The following is a 27,237-nucleotide window of genomic DNA, read 5'->3' as shown; positions in this document are numbered from 1 at the left end:
TGGAAGCAGAGAGGGAGGATCACTGTGATGTGTACAGTGAAAAAAAAAAGCGAATATTCGTAATTTCGAATATATAGTGCTATATTCGTGAATATGCGATATTCGCGAATAAAATTCGAATTGCGAATATTCGCGAGCAACACTACTGCAGACGGACAGGATTGTGTTCTGGATGGTGTGGAGTCTGTTTTATAAGCCATGATTTCTATAAATAGAAAATAACATTTTCTTATGAAGTATATTAGAAAGGTTATTGTTTTGCCAATATTTACAACATATAAAAAGTTTCTGAATTTGACAGTGTCCCTTTAAGATTTTTAAATAGAATTAATTTACAAATCTGTATAATACTCTGGCACCTCCTTTTTTTCTCTGGAGTACCTCTAAAATGGAGTTGCAAACAACGTGCTTTCATTTCAAACCAATTCTTTTGGGGTTTTGTGCCATTCCTATTTACTTTAGGGGAGAAGCATCGGACAGTCCCTATTGGTGAAAATTGGCATAACTACACCCCTATGTACAGAAAAATTGGGACTGTTGGGAAGTTGACAAAAATATTCCTTTGTACTCATGAAATGACTAGAAAGCAATAAAGATCTTACTTATTGACTAAAGCAGTGTTTCCCAACCAGGGTGCCTCGTGATGGTGCAAAACTACAACTCCCAGCATGCCTGGACAGCCTTTGGCTGTCCAGGCATGCTGGGAGTTGTAGTTTTGCAACACCTGGAAGCACCCTGGTCGGGAAACACTGGACTGCAATATGATAGTACATGTACTGGTGATGCCTAAAAACGTAAAATGTTGCTCAAGTTTAAATTGGTCCGGGTCTCTGTGCCGAGACCCTCTCCGATCATTAGATATAGCTTGGTGAAGTACACAGTGCTCAGTCTCTCTAGTTATAGGGTCTGTTATGGTCTATGGATCCCATCTCCTCCATTGAGCTCTGAGTCTGGGGAGTCAAGTGCGCTACCGTGTTCTTCACTTGATCTAATGATCGGAGGGTTCTCAGCCTGAGACCCCACTGATCCTAACAGTTGACTTATTTGTGTGTTTAATTAAATGACAATAATGCTTTAAAGGGGTTATTCAGGAATAGAAAAACACAGGAAATTTCTTTCAAAAACCGCTCCCAGTCTGTCTCCAGGTTGGGTGTGGTTCTGCAGCTCAGTTCCATTGAAGTGAATGGAGCCAAGTTGTAAAACCACACCCAACCTGGAGACAGACATGGAACTGTTTTTCAAAAAACGTTTTTAAAAATTCTGTGTTTTTCTCTTCTTGGATAACCCCTTTAAAGAGGACACGTGGCCTCTTCTGGAAATGTCAGCCCTCATCATTCATGTGGAGATGCCGTTTCACAGATTTGCCACTCACCCTGCTGATTAACAATCATTGCCATTAGAATTGGTGGCACCAAATAAGCTAATGAGGGCCTAGACTGTCAAATGGTCGATCACCAGCTCCTTCTGACTGCCTCTTGACAATCCATAGACTGCAGCAATGTCCATAGACTGTCAAGGTAGAGGTCACCACTGCTCTAAATTTGGTATGAACCTGAGCATTCCCACTAGAGATGAGCAAACTTACAGTAAATTCGATTCGTCACAAACTTCTCGGCTCGGCAGTTGATGACTTTTCCTGCATAAATTAGTTCAGCTTTCAGGTGCTCCGATGGGCTGGAAAAGGTGGATACAGTCCTAGGAGACTCTTTCCTAGGACTGTATCCGCCTTTTCATACCCACCGGAGCACCTGAAAGCTGAACTAATTTACGCAGGATAAGTCATCAACTGCCGAGCCGAGAAGTTTGTGACGAATCAAATTTACTGTAAGTTCGCTCATCTCTAATTCCCACCATTGAGAACTGAGTGGTGATGACCACCCAAGTGACAGTCTAGACTCAGCTGGTGGAAGCTCATGTTTTTGGCATCACCCATAGGGGGAGATTTATCAAAACCTGTGCAGAGGAAGAGTGGGGCAGTTGCCCATAGCAACCAATCAGATTGCTTCTTTCATTTTCCACAGGCCTCTTTAGAGGCCTGTGGAAAATGAAAGAAGCAATCTGATTGGTTGCTATGGGCAACTGCACCACTCTTCCTCTGCACAGGTTTTGATAAATCTCCCCCATAGGTCCTATCTAAGCTTTCACTGTTCTTAAAGGGGTATTCCATGAAAATAAAAAAAAAATCATATCAACTGTCTCCAGAAAGTTAAACAGATTTATAAATTACAAGACTAATACAAAGAAAAAGCGTGTGTATCGGCGCGCAATAATGAGAAAAAGTGGGTTAATGTACTTACAAATAATGGTATGCAAGAGGGTGAAATGATAATGACAAGATGTTCAGCTGCAGTAGGTACTTGAAGAAGTGTACTGATGCAGTTACTTTGTTGAAAGACAATAGAGGTCTCCTGGCTCTTGCCGTTCTACTCTGCGATCCTTCCTATTCTGCGATCGCATGCTGTGGAGGTCCTAGGGAGTAGCAAGGGGTTTATTCTGATAGCAGAGTTCCAGGAGATGGTGATAGATGTCCAGGTGGTCAGCGGGTACAGACACCGGGAGATCTGCTCCGGCCGGAAGCGTCTCACCGGTGCTACCACGCTGACAGTTGGTTCAAAGTTCACTGTAGTCTGTGGACTGCTATGTTACATCACGGATTACAGCAGGGCACAGGGGGCAAAATAATGATCTAACGCGTTTCTGTCGGAACACCGACCTTCGTCAGAGATAGATGGTGGTAGCAGACTACAGTTATTTATACTGAACTATCCTCAGTAATCACGCACATTTTCCCTGGAAGTAAATTCTCCCAAACAGATCTCCATTTTGATGACACTTTTAGAAGTAATTACCGAGCAGTATATGTAAAGTCACTACAAAGTGTGTTACATCAATCCCGTTTGGTTATTAAAGTCCACATCATTATTTAAGGATTTACACCATGATATATGCCCGCTGTACCCGCTGACCACCTGGACATCTATCACCATCTCCTGGAACTCTGCTATCAGAATAAACCCCTTGCTACTCCCTAGGACCTCCACAGCATGCGATCGCAGAATAGAAAGGATCGCGGAGTAGAGCGGCAAGAACCAGGAGACCTCTACCTCTATTGTCTTTGAACAAAGTAACTGCATCAGTACACTTCTTCAAGTACCAACTGCAGCTGAACATCTTGTTATTATCATTTCCCCCTCTTGAATACCATTATTTGTAAGTACATTAACCCACTTTTTCTCATTATTGCGCGCCGATTCACACGCTTTTTCTTTGTATTAGTCTTGTATATTTTTGGTGGAAACTAGCCAGGATCCACAGTTGTGTATCTAGGCATCCGTTAAAGGGAACCATTCCAACGCTAGTATTATTCCACCTATCACCTAGTAGATTTATAAATTACTTCTATTAAAAAAATCTTAATTCTACCAGTACTTATCAGCTGCTGAAGTTGAGTTGTTCTTTTCTGTCTGACCACAGTGCTCTCTGCTTACACCTCTCTCTGTCTCAGGAACTGTCCAGAGCAGGAGAGGTTTGCTATGAGGATTTACTGCTATGGGGATTTGCTGCTTTCAGTTCCTGGGACAGACAGAAGTGTCAGCAGAGAGCACTGTTGTCAGACAGAAAGGTACAACTCAACTTCAGCAGCTGATAAGTACTGGAAGGATTAAGATTTTTTAATAGAAGTAATTTACAAATCTTTTTAACTTTCTGGAGCTAGTTGATATGAAAAAAAAAAGTTTTTCATATCAACTCATTTCAATTTTCATAGTTGGAATACCCCTTTAAGGATAGACATACAAAAGTTAATGCCAATACACACTGGACTTTGATAATACTGACTCTCTAAGGTGAATGGGCACCACCTGACTGTTTTACTGCTATGCTGTTACAATTGTTTTGCCCTAGGACAAATATCAAGTGTTCTTCATTGGCCAAAAATACTTTTCACACTGTCTCATAAAAAGCCAAAGCAAAGTAATAAGGATCATTGTTGGCGTTGAGGCATGTACCCAGCTATGTACTTTAAATGAGACATCTAACAGTCTCATGACACTACTATATAGAAGACGTTGTGGGTAATTTACCGGTGATGTCATCTGTATGGAACACCACAGGACCATACATGGTCATGACCACCATAAAGCCAAGGCTGATTGAGTTCGTTTAGTGTCATTCTTTGGTGTAGATAAGGTTTTGTGGTCATAAAATAGCCTTAGAGCTAAGGTGATTGGATAATTCCAATTCTGAGCTCACTCAAAATGATAATGTGCGCTCCACAGCTCTTGGCTGCCTCCAGACTACCATGACGAAACGTTTGGAAATGTTGCTAAGGCTTCAGTTCCCCGCAATGAAGGCTTGACACGAGAATCAGAATTTAATGAAATAGTGACAAGCGCCTGATAGCAGATGAATCAATAGAGACATTTAAAGAGATTATCCCTTGACAATAGCCTATTGTATTAACACTTTCCCTTCCAGATTCCAAGATCCAGATCTGGTAATCTATTCCTAATTGTATTAAGATACTAACCCTACTAAGAGGATGTAAAAAAAAAAATCGCAAAAGATGTTCCATGTTTGCCAAGGACTGCTCTTTATCTTAGTTATGAAATGCCTGGATAAAATGTAGCTTTGGAAATGCATACATCATAGCCTAAACTGTAAATATATTAAAAGAAGCAATATGTGTGTACTGGGCACAAGAGTTTTATTAATCGGAATCAGGTCTGGAACAAAGACTGGAGGCTATAGGCACTTCCATTGTTTTGTTTTACTTTATTAAGACTGTATTAACTCCTTTTTGCCTGGGTACCACTAAGCTTTTATCATTCCATCTAGATATGGTTTTCATTTTTTATAGGGGTTGTCTGGCTTGGGAAACCCATTAACATATGCTATTTGCGTGAGCGGCTATAAAGAGCCCCTTTTTCGCCTGGAACTCCCTGCACATCCATGAATGCCATTTGTGTAATTCCTTAATTCGCCTGTGATGGTGCTGCAGGAAAATCAAACACTTGCTGCCAGGTTTCTCTGGGGGCGTCACCAACAGTACTCTCCATGAATGGCTTATTTTTGGAGGGTCTACTCTAACAAGCAAGGTTTATCAAAAATTGACTGACCCTTTTGAAATGGGAAGTAAGGAAGAATGTAAAAGGGTCTTAAAAGTTTCCTCTTCCCCCAGTAATCTTAACCTACAAGCAAAACCAGGATAAGGTTAATTTTAGAGACTGTGCCCTATGAGAAAGTACTGCACAATAAATGAAACCTTTAAAGGGGTTCCCTGCCTTGTCCAATAAGATGATAATGATGATGCTGATGAAGCGCCCCTGGAAGCAACTGTTAACTTCCCCTACAGCGCCACCACAAAAGAAATCAGGCATTACAGAAATCTCTGTAAAATGAATGGACTATCTGTACAATAAGGACAGGTCAGGTCCTCCAGAGTAAGAAATGCTCTTTGAGGTTGTTTTATCCTCTGACCAAGAACTGAGGATCCCGAATAAGAGACCATCTCTATTTACTCAGAATTCCCCTTTAAGCATTGTAATTAATAGGTGAGAATTAATGTGTACAGGCCTAGAAGCAGACCTTGAAGATCCTATGGAATTCATAAATAGGGGGCCCGCTCTCCTTCTGATGTACATTGTGAACCTTTAACTAGATGCTGAAAAACCAGACAGGAGAGCACCAGCTTAAATGGGTACTCTGGAAGAAAACATTTTTTTTTTTTAAATCAACTGGTGCCAAAAAGTTCAACAGAATTGTAAATTACTTCTATTTAAAAAATCTTAATCCTTCCAGTACTTATCAGCTTCTGTATGATTCCACAGGAAGTTCTTTTCTTTTTGAATTTCTTTTCTGTCTGACCACATTGCTCTCTGCTGACACCACTGACATGGACAGAGGTGTCAGCAGAGAGCACTGTGGATAGACAGAAAATAAATTCAAAATGAAAAGAACTTCCTGTGGAGAATACGGCATCTGATAAGTACTGGAAGGATTAAGATTTTTAAATAGAAGTAATTTACAAATCTGTTTACCTTTCTGTCACCAGTTGATTAAAAAAAAAATAATAATAATTTCCACTGGAGTACCCCTTTAAATGTCACACTAAAGTAATAACATAAAGCTCCTAGATCCCACCCGATTTATTACATGTCTCCTCATACGGGACAGAGGGACCTCTTTATACCCTTCAGTGCGAATATACACCTTGCACCCTTTTCATTACAATGGATGGGAGAGGGAGTAGGTAAACAAGCATTGGGCACTCCTATAACAAAAATGATGGTGGCCTGAACCTATACTAGGATGGTGCCCCAGCCTCACTTCTCCATGGTAGAGCTCTACTACATGGTACAGCCAATACAGTTACAGTTCAAGAGAAAGCACAGAGCTTTTCGGAGCCTTTTCCTACTAAACCTAAGGGGGGAGATTTATGAAAAACTGTGCAGAGGAAAAATTGTCCAGTTGCCCATAGCAACCAATCAGATCGCTTCTTTTTTTTTCAGAGGTCTCTAAAAATGAATGAAGCAAGCTGATTGGTTGCTATGGGCAACTGAGCAACTTTCCTCTGCACAGGTTTTGATAAATCTCCCCCAAGATATGCAGAAAAAGTAGTTACCATTTTCAGCTGGAAATGACAGGGGTTCGGTGCCAAGGAGGTAGATGAGATTTGGACTTCTTTCCTTTGAACGGCCTCGTAAGCTGTAATTTTCACTTCCAGTCGAACCCGACAGATCTCACCATTTGCTCTCTAGTTTCCACTGTAAGAAAACAGAAATAAAAGAATGGCTGTTCAAAATAGGCGCATAACATGGCTGCCGAGCCTACACCATATGTCCGGCCTGCACCCTCTTATAACCTCTACCTGTTCCATGGCACCCCACCCCTCTCATAGACTCCTTGTGTAACCAAATAGACTTTCCTCCTAACTAGCTTAGCATATGGAGATATGAAATGAAAGGCACATTACTCCCTTTGTGGTGGTATGGATAAGGTTTAACAGATGTGATTGCCTTGATTGTTTTAGCATTAGGCAATGGCCAGGGGGGCATTCAGGTGCCAGTCAGCAGCACCTGTGCCGGCTTGTCATTGAAAGCCTGGGTAATAAGATCATGTCATGGTTTTACTCGCATTAGACTCATGATCTGTATAACCACAGAGTAGATGAGTATCCTCATTGTCTTGTTATGTCCTGAGATTATGAATCACTGGTAGAAGACATGACGGATACATGGTTCCTTATAGGGGGTGAATGATGTCTGCACATTGAAGTCATTATCCTTTCGGGCAGTCATCGATGGGTGGGTCAGTCCAACATCATCACATCTTGAAACCACCTGCTACAGTGGAGATGGCCGGGGATAGAAATAATTATTTTTTTAAATTTTTTTCTTAATTTTTTTTCTATAAACTTGTAGCTTCTGGGCTCCTAGTCAAAATCTGCAACAGGGCCCCATGTGCCAATATTTATATTGGTAACTTATGGGGCAGATGTACTTTGGGGCCCCCATAGACACCAGGGCCCCGATGCGACTGCTACCTCAGCACGGCCTATAGCTACTCCCCTGATCCCCACCATTTTTATGGCCTCTGCTTGTTGTCCATGAATAGAACCAATCATTGGTGGCATCGAAAAACCCATCCTGATCATGTCCGACTGGCTAAGGCGCACGGATTGTTACAGCGCGTCACGGTTGTGTTCCAAAAGATCTGTGTTTTGCAAACAGAGATGCTGAAATGTTGGATGGAAACACAAAATAGACTTGGAAAGCCGCAGAACGTCCTTTACACAACTGCGCTCAATAATCAATACCATATACGAAATTATATCCTAAGGCTACGCAAGCAAGGCGGAGGTTTCCAAATAGACACCAAGCATTACATTTTTTTTTAAAGGTGGTCGCCTAAAGGGTCCCTATGTAGACCATAGGGTCTGCCTGCCCATTGTGTCTATGAACATTGGGGGAGATTTATCAAAACCTGTGCAGAGGAGGAGTGGTGTAGTTGCCCATAGCAACCAATCAGATAGCTTCTTTCATTTTCCACAGGCCTCTTTAGAGGCCTGTGGAAAATGAAAGAAGCAATCTGATTGGTTGCTATGGGCAACTGCACCACTCTTCCTCTGCACAGGTTTTCATAAATCTCCCCCATTGTGTGTATTGAACATCTTTTTGTTTGTAAATAAATAAATAAAAATAAATAAATAGATAGATAAAAATATATATGGGTGTGTTTTCTAAATGATGTAATGCAGTCTTTTCCAAACAGTGTGCCTCCAGCTGTTGCAAAACTACAACTCGCAGCATGCCCGGACAGCCGAAGGCTGTCCGGGCATGCTGCGAGTTGTAGTTTTGCAACAGCTGGAGGCACACTGTTTGGAAAATACTAATGTAATGGTATGAGATTTTACAGTAACGCCATATTGCTTTCCTATGTGGAGTGTATACTTAAAGGGGTACTCCGGTGGAAAACATTTTTTTTTTAAATCAACTGGTGCCAGAAAGTTAAACAGATTTGTACTTCTATTAAAAAAACCTTTACCCTTCCAGTACTTTTAAGCAGCTTCATGCTATGGAGGAAATTGCTTTCTTTTTGAATTTCTTTTTTGTCTTGTCCACAGTGCTCTCTGCTGACACCTGATGCCCGTATCAGGAACTGTCCAGAGCAGCATAGGTTTGCTAAGGGGATTTTCTCCTGCTCTGGTCAGTTCCTGATACGGGCATCAGGTGTCAGCAGAGAGCACTGTGGACAAAACAAAAAGAAATTCAAAAAGAAAAGAATTTCCTCTGTAGCATACAGCTGCTGAAAAGTACTGGAAGGATAAAGATTTTTTAATAGAAGTCATTTACAAATCTGTTTAACTTTCTTGCACCAGTTGATAAAAAAAAAAAAAAAAAAAAATGTTTTCCACCGGAGTACCCCTTTAAAGAAGAACTCCAGACAAAATTAGCTTATCCCCTATCCACAGGATAGGGGATAAGTAGCTGATCGTGTGGGGGGGTCTGACTGCTGGGACCCCCGCAATCTCCAGAACGGGACCCCGGCTCCCTCAATGAGGAGCATGTGTCGTCTACCGGTAGACGGAACGCGATCCCTTCATTTCTATGGGAGCGACGATGATGCCCAAGTGCTGTACTCAGGTCTCTCCGACGCTCCCATAGAAATAAATGGAGTGTGTGCCGTCTGCAGCACGTGCTCCTCACTGAGAGCCGGGTCCTGTTCTGGAGATCGGCTAAGTTAGGGTTCTCCTTTAAAGGAACACTCTTAACAGGACTGATAATGTCTTATACCTGGCCGCAGTGTCGTAGCATCCTATCTTACATGGGGGAGGGGGGATTGATCAACTGGAATGCGCCTTCAGAACTGTGTGTGCAGTGTCTTTTAATTTTGCGCATTGACTGGCACCAAAATTATTATCCATGTTGCCTGTGCTGGCTTTCTAATGTATCATGTTTTGCACTTCCAGGGGATGCACAAGTTGGTGGGCTGAACTTTTAGCTAAAGGTTCTGCCCCATTACTCCTTGTAGCAGTACTGACTGTGTGACAGCTGCAGTCCACAAGATTGGATCCAACTGGTGTCGTAGTGCAGCTACTGGTGATGGCCTGTGGCTGAACGATCCTCCATAAAATCAGGCGGTCATTGGCTTCCACATATACACAATGGGGGAGATTTATCAAAACCTGTCCAGAGGAAAAGTTACTGAGTTGCCCATAACAACCAATCAGATTGCTTCCTTCATTTTTCAGAGGCCTTTTCAAAATGAAAGAAGCAATCTGATTGGTTGCTATGGGCAACTCAGTATCTTTTCCTCCGGACAGGTTTTGATGAATTACCCCCAATGTATTTTTTCCTTATCCACGTTTAGGGTGCGTTCCCACAGGGCGTATACGCAGCATATTTGACGCTGCGCCAAATTTACGTCAGCAGCGGGAAATACGCTGCGTATTCCTTGCTCACCATACACACAAGGCTTTCCGGCGTCAGCCCTATGTGTGTAGTGAGTTTTGGAGGCGGGGCCGTGTGCCGGCGTGACTGTGACGAGCGGCTCCGCCTCCAAAACTCACTGCACACATAGGGCTTCCGCCCGAAAGCCCTGTGTGTATAGTGAGCAAGGAATACTTGCGTATTTCCCGCTGCTGCCGTAAATTTTGCGCAGCGTCAAATACGCTGCGTATACGCCCTGTGGGAACGCACCCTAAATGATAAAAGTGACTCTTTAAGCCAATGCCAGGACTCATTGATGGTCTCAGGGTTCAATTATTCCCTTTAATTGGGTTATCCAGGACAGGGACGTGCACAGAAAATTTTGAGGGGCAGGGGCTGAACTTAAAAAGAAAAGAGGGACTTCTTATAATTATTTATATAAATGCCCACGTAATGATACCAGACTCCCCAGGGCACTTATAGGAGGAACATCAAAGGGCAGGGGCTCAAGCCCCCTTTCTGGACAACCTGTGCACGTCCCTGATCCAGGAATACATGGCTAAGGGTACAATCATGCCTCATATCCATCGAACGGTGTCACCCCCCAAGTTCAGGACATATCCGCTATTTTAAGTGGACTCATAACGGGGGCTGTTGTACTTTAGCAATAGTCCAGAAGCCCAGTAAGGAGTCAGTAGGTGACTCTGTTCGGCCATAGTTCCCTGCTCTTGTTATCAGTATATGTCGGCATCCCGTTTTTGGCAGGTTTACGATTTACAAGGGCAGGGACATTGTGTGATCATTTCCTAATTTCTTTTCAAAACAGCACCACACCTGTCCTCAGGTTGTGTGCGGTATTGCAACTTGGCTCCTTTTACGTCAACAGAACTGAGCTGCAGTACCATATACAACCTAAGGACAGGTGTGGTGCTGTTCTGAAATCTTAGTTTTTCTAATCCTTGATAACCCCTTTAAGGGTTCGTTCCCACCTGGCATATTTTGCTGCGTATTTGCTGCTGCGTATTTTATTTCCCATTGAAGTCAATGGGTAAGAAAATACGCAGCAGCAAATAAGCAGAAAATACGCAGCAAAATAAGCCAGGTGGGAACGCACCCTAAAAGAGTACTCTGGTGAAAAATCCACACGATAGGGGTTACGTAGCTGATCGTGGGCGATCCGAGCAAAGGCTGTCCGGGCATGCTGGGAGTTGTAGTTTTGCAACAGCTGAAGGCACTCTGGCTGGATGTCTAGGCATACCTTTGGCTGTCCAGGAGTTCTTGGAGTTGTAGTTTTGCAACAGCTGAAGACACTCTGGCTGGATGTCTAGGCATACCTTTGGCTGTCCAGGAGTTCTTGGAGTTGTAGTTTTGCAACAGCTGAAGGCACTCTGGCTGGATGTCTAGGCATACCTTTGGCTGTCCAGGAGTTCTTGGAGTTGTAGTTTTGCAACAGCTGAAGGCACTCTGGCTGGGTGTCTAGGCATACCTTTGGCTGTCCAGGCGTTCTTGGAGTTGTAGTTTTGCAACAGCTGGAGGCACCCTAGATGGGAAACACAGGTGTAGGTTATAACTAGTAAGCCGTGACGTCAGTGCAGTTTTTTCCCCCGAAGCCCTATAATAACATCCCATCCTTATCCACGCCGTATTTGTCTATCGGAACGGCCCATTTCCTGCCAACAATTATTACCTAGAGATAACCTATAAAAGTTCCTGCAGGGACCTGTTCATTTGGGACTATCTATTGTGTTTTCATACAATAGGGCGTAGCTATCTGTAGAGATTATAACTGATTGGGGAACAGAGGGACATTATTTGGGTTTTTGACGTTACAAAAAAATCACGTTAACTCAGCACAGATAGGACGACAATGCCAAGATGAAGCTTTACAACAACAAAAAAGCCCCTCTGCGGACCAGAAGGGGGCAGATTGGATTTGGAGTAAATAATAATGACAGGGCTCTTTAATTCCTGCCTAATACTCAGACAGGAAAATCAAATTCCAGAGATCTGGTTCGGAAGTCTCGGAGGATCTTACCTGCTGGTCGTCTTCCCACATGTTGTAATTACCAGGAGCCTCTGCCCAGTTGTTTGAGGACAGAGCCCATAGATAACCGTCTGCGTTCACATCCCTGCCGACACTCACCGCCTGCTGCCTGCTCAGTGAGTACATCATCCGCCTTCCTCTCTCTATATATAGGATTCTTCTCTTTTATGGCTACATGGGAATATATATTCATTATGGGAGGATTATTTCCGAAACCTTTTATCGCCCTCATGTGATCATATATTTTGCTTTTGTTAGGACTAGGAGCAGAGTACATGGTGGTAGTAGTTCAGCTGGTGTGAAGCCCTGAACAAGTTACTCAGAAAGGACATGCTGGGACTTGTGGTTCTCCAACAGCTGAACAGTTTTAGGTGTTACTATCTTGCAATAGATGATTTACATCGAGCTGTGGCTTATACAAAAGGAAGAAATGGAGTTTCTCTTCCATCCATGTTGTGTAAGATGAAGGACCACAAGTCCCAGAATAGATTATGCAGATGTTTTGCAAGGAAGAAATGTAGTTCCTATTATATTTACACTGTGGAAGATGGTGGACTACAAGTCCCAGAGTAGATTACACAGATGTTTTGCAAGGAAGAAATAAAGGTCCTATTCTATTTACATTGTGTAAACTGGTGGACTACAAGTCCCATAGTAGATCACACAGATGTTTTGCAAGGAAGAAATAAAGGTCCTATTCTATTCACATTGTGTAAGATGAAGGACTACAAGTCCCAGAATAGATTATACAGATGTTTTGGAAGGAAGAAATGAAGTTTCTATTATATTTACACTGTGGAAGCTGGTGGACTACAAGTCCCATAATAGATAATACAGATGTTTTGCAAGGAAGAAATAAAGGTCCTATTCTATTCACATTGTGTAAGATGAAGGACTACAAGTCCCAGAGAAGATTATACAGATGCATTGTAAAGAAAAAAAATGTAGTTCCTATTCTATTTACATTGTGTAAGCCGAAGGACTACAAGTCCCATAGTAGATCACATAGATGTTTTGCAAGGAAGAAATAAAGGTCCTATTCTATTCACATTGTGTAAGATGGAGGACTACAAGTCCCAGAATAGATTATACAGATGTTTTGGAAGGAAGAAATGAAGTTTCTATTATATTTACACTGTGAAAGCTGGTGGACTACAAGTCCCAGAATAGATTATGCAGATGCATTGTAAAGAAAAAATGTAGTTCCTATTCTATTTATATTGTGTAAGCCGAAGGACTACAAGTCCCATAGTAGATCACACAGATGTTTTGCAAGGAAGAAATAAAGGTCCTATTCTATTTACATTGTGTAAGCCGGTGAACTACAAGTCCCATAGTAGAGTATACAGATGTTTTACAAGGATAAATTGTAGTTTCTATTATGTTTACACTGTGAAAGCTGGTGGACTACAAGTCCCAGAATAGATTATACAGATGCATTGTAAACAAAAAATGTAGTTCTTCTATTCACATTGTGTAATCTGGTAGTCGAGTATACAGATGTTTTACAAGAAAGAAATGTCATTTCTATTATGTTTACACTGTAAAAGCTGGTGGACTACAAGTCCCAGAATAGATAATACGGATGCATTGTTGAGAAGAAATGTAACTCCTATTCTATTCACATTGTGTAAGTCCCATAGTAGAGTATACAGATGCTTTGCAAGAAAGAAATGTAATTTAGCTGCAATTTTCCTCTTTTATTAACCTTTTGTACGCTGTTGGACTACAAGTCCCATAGTAGAGTATATGGATGTTCTGGGTGGGTTCACACGGAGTAATTCCAGAGGAATTTACTCGAGTAATTCCCCTTGAATTCTCCGGTCCAAATTAATGCCCATCTCCTCTGCCCATTGACTTTAATGTTATTTCTGCTGTCCTGTTCACACTGCGGAAATTCTGCTAGCAGAATTCCGACGCTGAATTCCGTTCCGCTTGAAGAAAGAACATGTTCATTCTTCAAGCAGAATCCGCGAGCAGAAATCAATAGAAGTCAATGGTAAAAAAAAATTCCGCCCGACATCGTTTTTGCGCGGAATTTGCACGGAATTTGGGTGCAATTCGTGCGGAAATGGCTGAAAAACATTTCACTTCTTTCTCCCCCATTTCCGCATGAATTGCGCACGAATTTCCCTCGAAATGTTTTTCTTTTTGCATTTCTCTGCTGTCACGACCACAGTGCTCTCTGCTGACCTCTGCTGTCCATTTTAGGAACTGTCCAGAGAAGGAGAAAATCCCCAAAGCAAACATATGCTGCTCTGGACAGTTCCTAAAAAGGACAGCAGAGGTCAGCAGAGAGCACTGTGGTCGTGACATCAGAAAAATGCAAAAAGAAAAACATTTCCTCTGTAGTATACAGCTCCTAAAAAGTACTGGAAGGATTAAGATTTTTAAATAGATGTAATTTAGAAATATGTTTAACTTTCTGGCATCAGTTGATTAAAAAAAAAAAAAGTTTTCCACGGGGGTACCCCTTTCTCCCATACAAGACTTCTCCACAGAACCAGCCAAACAAACATTTTAGGCTCCTTTCTGCAGTACAATACCCACCTATTTACAAACTCCCCATGTTTATTGTCACACACAGTAATAGTACCCGCTTTGCGTCCCTATAAAGTTGTTAGGCCCACTCTGTGCCCCCAAATATAGCTGTAGGCCCCCAAACTGCCCCCATATATAGTTTTAAGGCACCATACTGTCCCGCTTTGGTGGTTCATGGCTCCTCTGGTCTGGGGACCTATTGTTATGGCTCATAGCAGTAGGTTCCCAGTCTGCAGGGACAGTGGAGCAACAAATCTAATGGTAGTTACTGCCCACAGCAGCCCAGTGCCCGCGCTTCCCCTTTGCCATCCTCCTGCTCCACTCCTCGGTGCAGTGACGTCAGCCGACCATTTCTTTCAAAGTGGTCCAGACCAGTAACCAGTGGCTGTGGCTGCCATTACTGATTGTTTTTCAAGTACCCCCTGAAGAACTGCTAAGTACCCCTGGGGGTACTTGTACCCCAGGTTGAGGACCACTGCAGTAGATATAACAGGTACAGTTGTCCATCCACAGTGAGTCTGCACTAGTCATTGTAGCAATATAACAGTGTAGCAATATATTGTGGAGAAGACTGTTCGGACATGCTGGGAGACATACAATTGCAACAGCTGCAGGCACACTGGTTTACACCAGTTAACACTGCTTTAGCAACATTGTGGTGGTGTTATTTTTTAAGGCTACAAACAAACAATTTTTGTTTGTCATTTTATTTTATTCTTTTAAACATGACAATAAAAACCTTGCCCCTTATTTCTCTCCTTCATTATCTATTTTTGATGCAGTGTGTATTAGTATAGGTGTTTTTTATTTGTGGTTTTTATTTATTTATTTATTTATTTATGCCCAGCGGTTTTCTCTTTTTAAGTCATGTGATTGTTTCATCATGTGAATTTTTAGGATTTCTAATGGGAATTGGAGTAAACCCCTGCAAAAAAAAAAAAGCAAACATATGCGTGCACGTTGCGTTTTTTTTTTTTTTTTTTTTTTATCCTATAGAAGCCTAATGGAGGAAAAAAAACAACACTCCACAATTTATTTATTTTAAGCCATACCCAGATTTTGAAAAATTTACAATGAGCCTAAAAACTCCCTAAATGGCATTTTCTAATAAAAGTTGTGGATTTTAGTCTTGGCTTTTTTTTTTTTTTTTTTTTCCTTTGGCATTATTTTCCCCTATGTTTTTATCATGACAAGTCATGTGATTCTTTCATCATGTGACTCAAGGATTTATTTTGTGGAAATTGGGGGGGGGGGAAGCTAATGCTAAACCCATTTGTTTTATTTATTTATTTATTTTTGTGGATTTTTTTTATTATAAACTTATCATAAACTTCTATGAAAGTAAATAAATAAAATAAAAACCACCATAGTCTCAACACGCTGCGATTTTGTAAAACTACAATTTTGTAAAACTGCTGAGAAACACCAAAGGAAGTATTTGGTGTTACAGAAATTCTTACTGATCAGCTAACATCTGGTCAACATTGACACACTCTAAGGCATTTGTGGCTTTTTTTGGGGCATAAAAAAAAAAAAAAGTAAATACTAATAGGTGAAAAAACCGCACACATGTGAATATAGTGCTAAATATTTCCCTGTTCACTCCCGGCTGGAGTTTTTGGCAAACAAACACTATGTGGTAAATTTGGATTTTCTGGGGCATTTTTTTTTTTTTAAATGTATATTTATTTATGTATGTTTTTTATTATTATTTTTAAATACATGGTGTCTTTTTCAGTCTAAGCCAAATCTTTCCACAGTCTGCCTCTGTGCTCTGAGTGTCGGACTTTCTCGGTGACACATTTGAGGACATTATATGACATGATTGCTTTGAGCAGCTGTGTCCCCGGCCCCTGGTATTGCACACTAGAGGGGCAATAGAAGGCTTTTATTTCAGGTGATTGTAGCTGTAGTTCACTCATTGACAGGTCCGTGCTATTTTCTGCTAATTCTAGTGATTTCAGCAATGACCCTTAACACCTAACAGCAAGCAGCTTCCTAAAGGGGCCAATTCAGGTATCTTGGCCATAAAAACCTGTGCTGGGCTACTAATGCTGCCTTTATATCTGCCATTCAGTGACACACCTGCGGGCTAGCCATGACAGCCATAAATAGTTCCTCCATGTAGACGTCATTGGGAAAAGCGTGAAGAAATGGAGGAGGGGTGGGGGGTGCAAGATCAGATCTGGAAGGAGGAGAAGAGCATGGTTAATGTTTCTCACGAAATGAAAAGGAAAACTGCCATGCCATTGAATAAGGGGGGGCTGCAATACCAGACATGGCCAGGGTGGTGCTGTTTTTGGACAGAAGAAGCTTACTAATGTTCAAATTACACATGGCGTTTTTGGTGCAGTTTTTGAGCCAAAGCCAGGAGTGAATCTAAAGAGAAGAAAATATATGAAGCCTAAGTCTCTTAAAGAGTACCTGTCACCAAATAAACTTGTCTAAACTAATTCAGACTATGTTCCCTAACTACTACTAACACTCCTCCCTAAATGTCATAGCTTTAAAAAGCTGTGTATCTTACCTTTCTTCTTGCTCACATAGTGCCATCTCCCAGCAGGAGAAAGTGGGCGTTTCCCATCTGGCATGACATCACTGAAGCCTGCTAGGGGACCACTTCCACCCTCACATGGTTGCCGCGCTGTGATGAATAGAAGACCTCAAGCTCTGTGCAGCAGCTTTTAGTCTGTGTATCTTTCAGTGAGGCTCTTTGCAGCTTTCCATCTGTGCAGCTTTCAGTGAGGATCTTTGCAGCTGTCAATCAAGCTCAGTGCAGAGAAACACTTCCTCAGTTTGGTCTCCTGCCAAAATCTGAGATTTTGACCAGACAGAATGTGTTTTTAATATTTAATTCCTTATGCCAAATAAATAACTTTTGTAATTTGCTTCCATAAAAAAAAAAAAAAAAAAAAAAAAAAATTATGTTAGTTTTTCTGCTCTATACTTCTGACCACCAGGGGTCTCCCTTCTTGGCCTGAAGTATACAGCATAAAAACTATGATAAATTTTTTTTTTTTTTTTTTTTTTTTTAATGGAAGCCAATTACAAAAGATATTTATTTGGCATAAGGAATCAAATATTAAAAATAATGTTCAATGACAGTGCCCATTTAACTGTGGACCTTCAGCTGTTGCAAAACTACAACTCCCAGCATGCTCGGACAGCAGTTGGCTGCCCGGTATACTGGGAGTTGTAAATTTGCAACATCTGGAGGTCTACATTTTGGAGACCACTGTTATAAGGGAAAAAATAATACCTCTCTTTTGGGACTGACACCTATGTTTCTCCTTAAAAATTAAAATAAATAAACTACATGTGAACCCAGAATTCCAGCCTAAGACTCCTTTCACATCCCTTTTTTTTCCAAAGTTTTTTTTTTTCCCGGTGGAGTACCCCTTTAAGGTTGAGGAGCATTTATCCATTGCATGTTCTTATCTTTTTGCACAAACTAAAATGATGCAGTATGGGTGCTGTGCAATAGTGCGTTAGTATTACATAATTACTATATAAGGTTGACATATAGGATTATAACATATTAGGGAATTGACTATAAACAATAAATCCCGATCCCCTGTAATGTAAAGCAATGCCATAAAAGACTATTGTACTGCTGGACCCGGTGGAAGGAGCTGGTAGTCCATGAGCTTTATGTACAAAACAAGGCTGTGTCATGAGCAAACACTCAGCCTGTGCTATCAGTGCCCAGATCCTATAATGGCTTCAGGGCTTGGGTTGGTGTAAGGTGCTTTGTTTGCACTGGGAAACTGCATGCCACATATTGATAGGGGAACATGTTTCCTCCGCAGTGTTTGACTTTCTCACTGTGCTTTGATAATATAGGAGAAGGAGACAAAAACCGAACAAAAAAGGCGCTGCCTAGTGCCGTTACCCCAATGATAGATGATAAAGGGTTAAAAGGAAAATCACTTCCCTCGTGATGTTGCGCTCAGAGCTCAACATCTATGAATGCAGTTGTTAAAGATGTGCAGCAGCTGCCACCGACCCGGAACCATCAAGCGAGGGTCCAACGCAGAGTACGAATCCACTGTCTGTATTCCAAAAGGCTGTGAAAAAAGGCCTATTGGGGCGCACGCAGCAAGGGTCCCGAAGATTGGGTTAAAATAATAAACACATATTTATTAATATGACAACGCGTTTCGGGAGTCCCAGCTCCCTTTTTCAAGTCATGATACCATACATCTAAAAGACCTTATTTCTAGCATGTCAAATAAAAAAAAAACGGATCGGGCTTACAATGACGTCAGGTGGGTCAAAGGATTTACATCCCGTTCACATTAACCGTTTGCAATACTATAATGAACATGTTAATAAAAGTCAAAACACATAAAAAGCACTAGGGAGTGGTGCAACATTAATGCAAAAGAACAATACATCAAATACAAGATTTTTTTTTTGTATGAAAAGACCATAAGATTGTTTATTAACAGGATCGCCATCCCCTAGTGATTAAAGATCTGACAGACAAGTGTTGCGCTGCCATTTTGGAATGGAATTTTGAATTTATGGAAATGGCAGCGCAACACTTGTCTGTCAGATCTTTAATCACTACAGGATAGCGATCCTGTTAATTATCTCTCTTATGGTCTTTTCATCCCAAAAAAATCTTGTATATAATGTATTGTTGTTTTGTTTTGTTTTAAAGTGGTTATCCAGGAAAAACTTTTTTTTATGGATCAACTGGCTCCAGAAAGGTAAACAGATTTGTAAATTACTTCTATAAAAAAATCTTAATCCTTTCAGTACTTATAAGCTGCTGAAGTTAAGTTGTTCTTTTCTGTCTAAGGGTGCATGCACACTACATTTTTGCTATACAGTTCCCGTATACGGTTTCAAGTTAACCCATGTATAGAAAACTGTATGCATTGACTTAACATTGTAAACCGTGTGTCAAACGCATCATCCGGTTTAGTCCGGTTTGCGTTTTATTTTTACCCGTACCCAAAACCGTAGTCTACCACTTTTTTTGATCCGGGTGAAAAAACTGTATTAAACCGTATACATTTTTTTTTAACATGGGAGTCAATGGGAACCGTACAGAACTGTATGTGCTTACGGTTCCATACGGTTTTCACCATACGGTTTTTTACTTTGCATAATTTTTTTTCTTGGAATTTCAATCAAACGTGAAACTTTGTTCAAAATGGAGTGAAAAGTTAAAAACGTGTACGTTTTTTTCTTAAAAAACAGATGCAACTGGACATCATTTTTCAAACCGTATAGGGTTTTCAACCGTATATGGGTTAAAATTTGTACACACGTTTTGATGCAGTTTAGTCAGGTTTTGAGGAATCCGTTTTTCATCAAAAACCTGATACGGGAACTGTATTGCAAAAATGTGGTGTGAATGCAGCCTAAGTGATCTCTGATGACACCTGTCTCGGGAACTGTCCAGAATAGAAGCAAATCCAAATAGCAAACCTCTCCTACTCTGTGCAGTTCCTGAGAAAAGCAGAGATGTCAGCAGAGAGCACTGTTGCCAGACAGAAAAGTACAACTCAACTTCAGCAGCTGATAATTATTGGAAGGATTAAGATTTTTTAATACAAGTAATTTGCAAATCTGTTTAACTTTCTGGAGCCAGTTAGGAATACCCCTTTAATTTTGCACCACTCCCTAGTGCTTATTATGTGTTTTGACTTTTATTAACATGTTCATTATAGTATTGCAAACGGTTAATGTGAACGGGGGGTGGCAATAAGTGTATTATTGCAGTCTTATGTCTAATACAGTATTTCCCAACCAGTGTGCCTCCAGCTGTTGCAAAACTACAACTCCCAGCATGCCCGGACAGCCGAAGGCTGTCCGGGCATGCTGGGGGTTGTAGTTTTGCAACAGCTGGAGGCACACTGGTTGGGAAACATTAGTCTAATGCAAGACTAGTAAACTGGTGATGTATGTTTGTGTGGTCGTATTTTCGTACAGATGCGTGGAATTTATCATTTTTCGCTCCTCTTTTCAAGCTTGCACTTTTTTTTCCCCTTTTACCAATATTTCCAAATCGGTCATATTGTTACTGAATATAGTGCATCTTAAAGGAGTTATCCAGTGATAGAAACACAGAGCTAATTTCTTTCCAAAAACACAGTGCCACCCCTGTCCTCAGGTTGTGTGTGGTATTACAACTTGGCTCCATTTAAAGGGTCACTCCATTATCAACTGGTGCCAGAACGTTAAACAGATTTGTAAATTACTTCTATTTAAAAATCTTAATCCTTCCAGTACTTATCAGTTGCTGTATGCTCCGCAGGAAGTTATTTTCCTTTTTTTTAAGTACTGGAACTCTTAAGATTTTTAAGTAGAAATAATTTAGAAATCTACAAAACGAAAGGTGGATGGGGGGACACGTTTTGACCAAAAAGTGCGCTAAGAGCCTCCATTTTTTGACCAAGTGTGCTGCTGCAACCTTCTTCTTTTTTTGTAATTTACAAATGTAATTTTAATGTCATTTTATTTTTAATTTGATGTAACTGAGCTGCCATACCACACATGACCTGAGGGCAGGGGTGGTGCTGTTTTTGGAAGATGATAACCCATTTAATTCACTTTTGACTTAATGGTTTTACATGTCACCCGTTGAGTGGAGGGATATTGTGCAAAGATATTTAGCAACTTTTTAAAAAGTCGACAAGAACAAATGTATCTAAAAACCCACACACCCCAAACTGAAATCATGCCCTTTATTTGGAAAAGCCACACCCCTTTGTCAGAAGAGGCACAAAAGTGTCTAAAACACAGGGAAAAGTGTGGTAAAAGACACTGCTGTATAATATATATATATATATATATATATATATATATATATATATATATATATTTGTAGTTTAGTTTTGCAACAGCTGGGGCAGCACAAATTGGAGAACACTGATATGGAATGTGCAGTTGCAGCCACAATAAAATGTATATTTTAATTTAAAAAAATATATATATATACATCAAAAGTAGGTTAGATAATAAAAGTGCTTTTATATCAATTTTTTTTTCTTCAGTATAAAACCATATAAAATACACTGTGGAGAAATCCCAAAGGGCTGTCAGGGCATGCTGGGAATTGTAGTTTTGCAACAGCTGGCGCCGCTAAGGTTGAGAAACACCGCTCTAGATGCTGCGGCTGCAAGGCTGTCAGGGCATGCTGGGAGATGTAGTTCTGTGACAGCTGGAGAGCCACAGATTGTGGACCACAGCAATATGGTCTCCTATTGCAGCTGCAGGCTGTCAAGGCATGCTGGGAGATGTAGTTCTGCAAAAGTTGAAAAATTAAAGGTTGGGGGGATCCCTGAACTAAACTCTGCAACTTGCGACCACAGGCAGTCAGGGCATGCTGGGAGTTGTAGTTTTGCAGTAGCTGGAGAGTCACAAGATGGGTAAAACTGATATATGTGCTGCCTGTGAGTGCACGTGATGACTAGTGTGTGTGTAGTGTGTAGTGTGTGATGACTAGTGTGTATATACATATACAGTGGTCCCTCAAGTTACAATATTAATTGGTTCCAGGATGACCATTGTATGTTGAAACCATTGTATGTTGAGACCAGAACTCTATGGAAACCTGGTAATTGGTTCTAAAGGCACCAAAATGTCTCCAAAAATGTGTGTGTGTGTGTGTGTTGCCTGTGAGTGCACTTGATGACTAGTGTGTATATATGTGTGTGTATATATGTATATATATATATATATATATATATATATATATATATATATATATATATATATATGTAATGTGCTGCCTGTGAGTGCACTTGATGACTAGTGTGTGTGTGTGTATATATATATGTATATAATGTGCTGCCTGTGAGTGCACTTGATGACTAGTGTGTATATATGTGTGTGTATATATGTATTTATATATATATATATATATATATATATATATATATATATACAATGTGCTTCCTGTGAGTGCACTTGATGACTAGTGTGTATATATATATATGTATATATATATATATATATATATATATAATGTGCTGCCTGTTGGTGCACTTGATGACTAGTGTGTATATATATGTGTGTATATATATATGTACGTATGTATAATGTGCTGCCTGTGAGTGCACTTGATGACTTGATGACTAGTGTATATATATATATATATATATATATAATGTGCTGCCTGTGAGTGCACTTGATGACTATTGTATATATATATATTTATATATATATATATATATATATATATATATATATATATATAATGTGCTGCCTGTGAGTGCACTTGATGACTAGTGTATATATATATATATATATATATATATATATATATACACTAGTCATCAAGTGCACTCACAGGCAGCACATTATATATATATATATATATATATATATATATATATATACACTAGTCATCAAGTGCACTCACAGGCAGCACATATATATATATATATATATATATATATATATATATATATAATGTGCTGCCTGTGAGTGCACTTGATGACTATTGTATATATATATATATATATATATATATATATATATATATATATATATATAATGTGCTGCCTGTTGGTGCACTTGATGACTAGTGTGTATATATATGTGTGTATCTATATATGTATGTATAATGTGCTGCCTGTGAGTGCACTTGATGACTAGCGTGTGTCTGCTCCAGAACATGCCCCCCAGTGGCTGCAGACCCCTCATTCCTGCCGGATAGATCACTACCAGTACAATGTACATCCAGCTTTAGGGCTCTCAGCCCCGTCCAGCCTGCAATAGGTGGGCGCACGGCGCATGCGCGGCCTTGAAGTTTTCCCAGCTCTGGTTGCTGAACTTTCCCCAGTCAGAGCTGAAGAGAGGAGAAGCCGGGTGCACACTGCTGGATGCCCGAGCTGCGCTGTACTGTGTGCACACACGGATTGTCCGGCCTCATCTACAGGGTACAGAGGAAGTCCCATCCACAAAGGGGGAGATCCAGGCGGCTGATTCGGATCAGGAGCCCCCCGAGCTGTGTGCATTAACTCTGGAGCGGATTTTGCACCCCGGTGATCCAGATCCTGCCCCCCCTGCCCAGTCCTGTGGACCCCTTATTGCAATGACATCAAGTCTGCCCCATCTGATGAGATCAGGAGGTGCCCCCACCCATGTGTAACCTGTGACCCCTGAAGAGTGCCCCTTGTGATGATGGACTGTGCTTCAGGTTGTGCACATCGATCATAACCACCAGTGTGGGGGGCCAGGAGCTGCATAGGTGGGCTTCATACTCATCTGGGGGGGATTTGCTGGAAGCCCTCAGTTCACATTTGGGACTCACAGTGCGGAATACTCCATACACCTGGCTCAGGATCTCCAGGAAAAGTGGTCAGCCTTGGCAGTGCCCTAACAAAGAGGATCTACTATTGGGGGGGCTCCAGCTAACAGGGTGGCTTCTATAACTGCGAACAGGAGGGACCTGAAGAAAGGCTTTGGAGCTTCACTCATCGGGGATTACACACAAATCCTCTTCCCCTTGCTGTAGGGGGGTCTTTTATTACTAGGGGCTCACGTTGAGGTTTTTATTTTTGGATTTAATCTGCCTTGGATTATAACATTGTCCTCCTGGTGTGAACCATGATGAAGGTGAGTCCCTGAGCAGACCATGACTGTCCTTACATGATCACTTACATTTGTCCCACTTTACTGTAGAGCCCCCCCTAGACTTGTTACCAGATCTTATCAGAGCTGTTTGGTTTTCTTAAAACACCTTATCAAAATCTGCTTGGTTTTCTTAAGAGAGCTTGTAGGCGTTTTCAAGGTAGGGTTCACACTATGCGGTTTGGAGCTTTTTTTTTTTTTAATTCTTTTTTTTGCATTTCTGTTTTTGTAGTGGCCAGATGCTACCTTTTCAAAGATTGTAGTGAAACATAAGATGTCCTACATACAATAGCATGCTCTTGCTATGACATTTTCGAAGTTTTTTTTATTTATTTATTTATTTTAACAAGGTATAACTTTTTACAACAGTGTTTCCCCAAAAACGTGTGGCTCTCCAGTTGTTGCAAAACTACAACTCCCAGTATGCCTGGACAGCTGAAAGCTGTCTAGGCATACTGGGAGTTGTAGTTTTGCAACCAGGTTGAGGACCATCACCAATAGGACACCAAAAAAAAAAATGCCCAAAAAGAACTGATATTTTACATATGTTTTTCCATTCAGTTTAAAACATCATTTTTTTTTTTTATTATTATTGCTTTTTCACATTAGAAACATGGTACATAGAAATATATAAAATCACCAAGAAATAATGAAAACATAATAGTTTAAAACATCTTAAAAAAAAAAATAAATAAATAAAATAAAAACTGAGAACTTTTTTTTTTTTTTTTTTTTTTACAAGGTATAACTTTTTACAACAGTGCCCCCTCCCCCCCCCCCCTCCCCCCCCAAAAAAAAAAAACGTGTGGCTCTCCAGTTATTGCAAAACTACAACTCCCAGTATGCCTGGACAGCTGAAAGCTGTCCAGGCATACTGGGAGTTGTAGTTTTGCAACCAAGTTGAGGACCACCGCTAATAGGACACCAAAAAAATAAATGAATAAATAAAAAATGCCCAAAAAAGAGCTGATATTAAATTTTACATATATTTTTCCATTCAGTTTAAAACATCTTAAAAAAAATAAAAACTGTGAAGAAAGGGAGAACCAGAAGTCTTAAGACTCTTTTCTTCTTGCATCAGTCAAGAAGGTCCTTCAAGGGGTTCTTGACCATCTTGACATTCAAAAAACAAAAATAAAAAATAAAAAAATAAAAGCAATGAGTGATTCAACATGTTGCCAGCTAAATTGCCTAAAATCTCCTCCTTCATATACACCATAACACCCTGTATTAGGAATGTGTATTCCAAACTTGCATGGAGAAGAAGACTCCTTTTCTTGAATGATCAGTGGTCAGTAGCTTTTGGCTCTGTCCTACATTGCTCCAATTTGTCCCTACAAGTTCAAGCAGAGTCCCTGAGAAAGTTTATTTTGGAGTCTTCTGTGCAAATGTTCCTACAGAACACATGGACGTTTGGAGATTAGATGGTCCCACTTTACACCTAGACTCTAAGCCAGGATCTCCTCCCTCCCAGACAGGCTACATAGGGCAGACAATAGCACCAAGGCTGGTTTATTGCACGTGTTCCTAAAACTCACAACATGGCTCAATATGTTTGAATTGGTGGTTTGGGGGTGGAGGGGGGAGGGGGGGGGGATGTTGCACATTTATGGCTCCATGTAGAACATTTGTGCCCTGGAATTCCAGATCTATATTACTGTTGTCACTGTGAAGACCTCCTAACACCTCACTAGGGGGGGGGGCACACTAGACCCTGTGAACTTGAAGGCTCCTTCCCAGTGCAGGTGGTCAAGATTAGGACTCCAGCCTCCATAATGTATAGAACTTTATTCAGCCATCCCCTATGTAAAAAGTGGGTGAATGAAGTAGAATAGAGGTAAGCGCTGGACAACTTGTAACCTCTGCTGCACCCTAATGGGCTAGAGCTGTAATTGCAGTTATTGTTAAACTTTAAAACTTGGTTAACTTTTTTTTTCTTTTATTACTTTTTGGAGAATTTTTGCTTTTATAGCAATGTTTCCCAACCAGTGTGCCTCCAGCTGTTGCAAAACTACAACTCCCAGCATGCCCGGGCAGCCGAAGGCTGCCCGGGCATGCTGGGAGTTGTAGTTTTGCAACAGCTGGAGGCACACTGGTTGGGAAACACTGCTTTATAGAAATGAGGATTTGCCATGATGACTATTTTCTTGTCTGTGAAAATAGCATCTTCTTTATAGTTCCATAATAGTCAATCCTAGGATATACTTATGGCACTATTCCCCTTCCAACCTGCAAAACTACAACTCCCATCATAAATCTTAGGGCATGATGAGAGTTGTAGTGTTTTTATTTTATTTTTTATTTATTTTTTTTTTTGCCACAGGCTGGGGAACACTGTTGTATGGGTCAGCTACTTTAAGATTCAAGGTCTTGGTGGAATGTGTCTTTTAGCTTGTACATGGCCTCAGGTCTAGTTGAACTTGTTAATGATTTTCAATTGATACCTAATCTGCTCTTTGCACAAACAATTAGGAGATTTGTCACTTAGAATGCGATTATTCCCTGGACATCTGTGGCCCTGGTCAACATCTCACTTATCTCATTGAGTGGACAGGGGGGCACAAGCCAATGATGCCTCCAATAGGGCACTTTACATATTCTGGGGATTCCTCAATATTTAAAGGGAAAAGATACAAAGTTATACAAAGTTGCAGCTACTAGACCCAAATCTGTATTCTATATATTGATGTAATGTTGTTGCCTTTACTGGTTAGCAGGGTGACCTGTACACAAGCAGCCCCAGTTTAAGCAGCCTTCTACATTTAATCCCAATTTGCTCGGCCACCTGAAGTCGCCCCATGTTCAGACCAGTTTCTTGTAATCATAAATTTCCTGTATGCTACTTTGACAAGTGCCCCAACCCCCTTTCTTTCCTCTCCCATCCCCCCCAACACACAACGAGCAGAAATTAATTGCACCTTTCTCCTCTATAAAGATTTCAAGGCGCAGGAAGAGCGCCCCCTTGTGTCAGACTGTCATTAGAGTCAGCACATCGGTAATATAGGAAGCGGCCGCAAATACAGAAATATAAATTCTAATACGATCCGGACAATACATTTCCTAATTCTATTTTCCTTTTCATTCGTAAACTGATACTTTTAGAATTGCCTGGATGTATTTCTTTTTGTC

General features: G+C 40.7%; 1 protein-coding gene and 1 long non-coding RNA gene across 7 annotated transcripts in view; one reads left to right on the top strand and one right to left on the bottom strand.

The window, feature by feature from the left end:
- The window catches only part of LOC130275852 (uncharacterized), a 47,633-nt gene extending 35,586 nt beyond the window's left edge, over nucleotides 1-12,047 (bottom strand). For 2 of the 5 annotated variants that reach the window (XR_008844926.1, XR_008844925.1), the window contains exons 1-2: nucleotides 7,886-8,002; nucleotides 6,623-6,764 (exon numbers count right to left, since the gene is read on the bottom strand). This is a non-coding gene — a long non-coding RNA (uncharacterized LOC130275852). The other 3 variants (XR_008844928.1, XR_008844927.1, XR_008844929.1) reach the window with 3 other exon arrangements.
- WNT5A (Wnt family member 5A) overlaps nucleotides 11,985-27,237 on the top strand; it is a 44,372-nt gene continuing 29,119 nt past the window's right edge. The window contains exon 1 of one of the 2 annotated variants that reach the window (XM_056524388.1): nucleotides 11,985-12,089. Coding sequence is in view for 1 of the 2 variants with exons in the window: in XM_056524385.1 (XP_056380360.1) it covers nucleotides 24,085-24,093 (9 nt within the window). In the remaining variant the exon portion in view is untranslated. Of the gene's footprint in view, nucleotides 12,090-23,338; nucleotides 24,094-27,237 lie in introns of those variants that run through there. The other variant, XM_056524385.1, reaches the window with a different exon arrangement.

Source organism: Hyla sarda, chromosome 6 (assembly GCF_029499605.1).
Source record: "Hyla sarda isolate aHylSar1 chromosome 6, aHylSar1.hap1, whole genome shotgun sequence".
NCBI lineage: Eukaryota > Metazoa > Chordata > Amphibia > Anura > Hylidae > Hyla > Hyla sarda.
The sequence above is the reverse complement of the archived record's forward strand: the minus strand, read 5'-3'. Positions and strand labels throughout refer to the sequence as shown.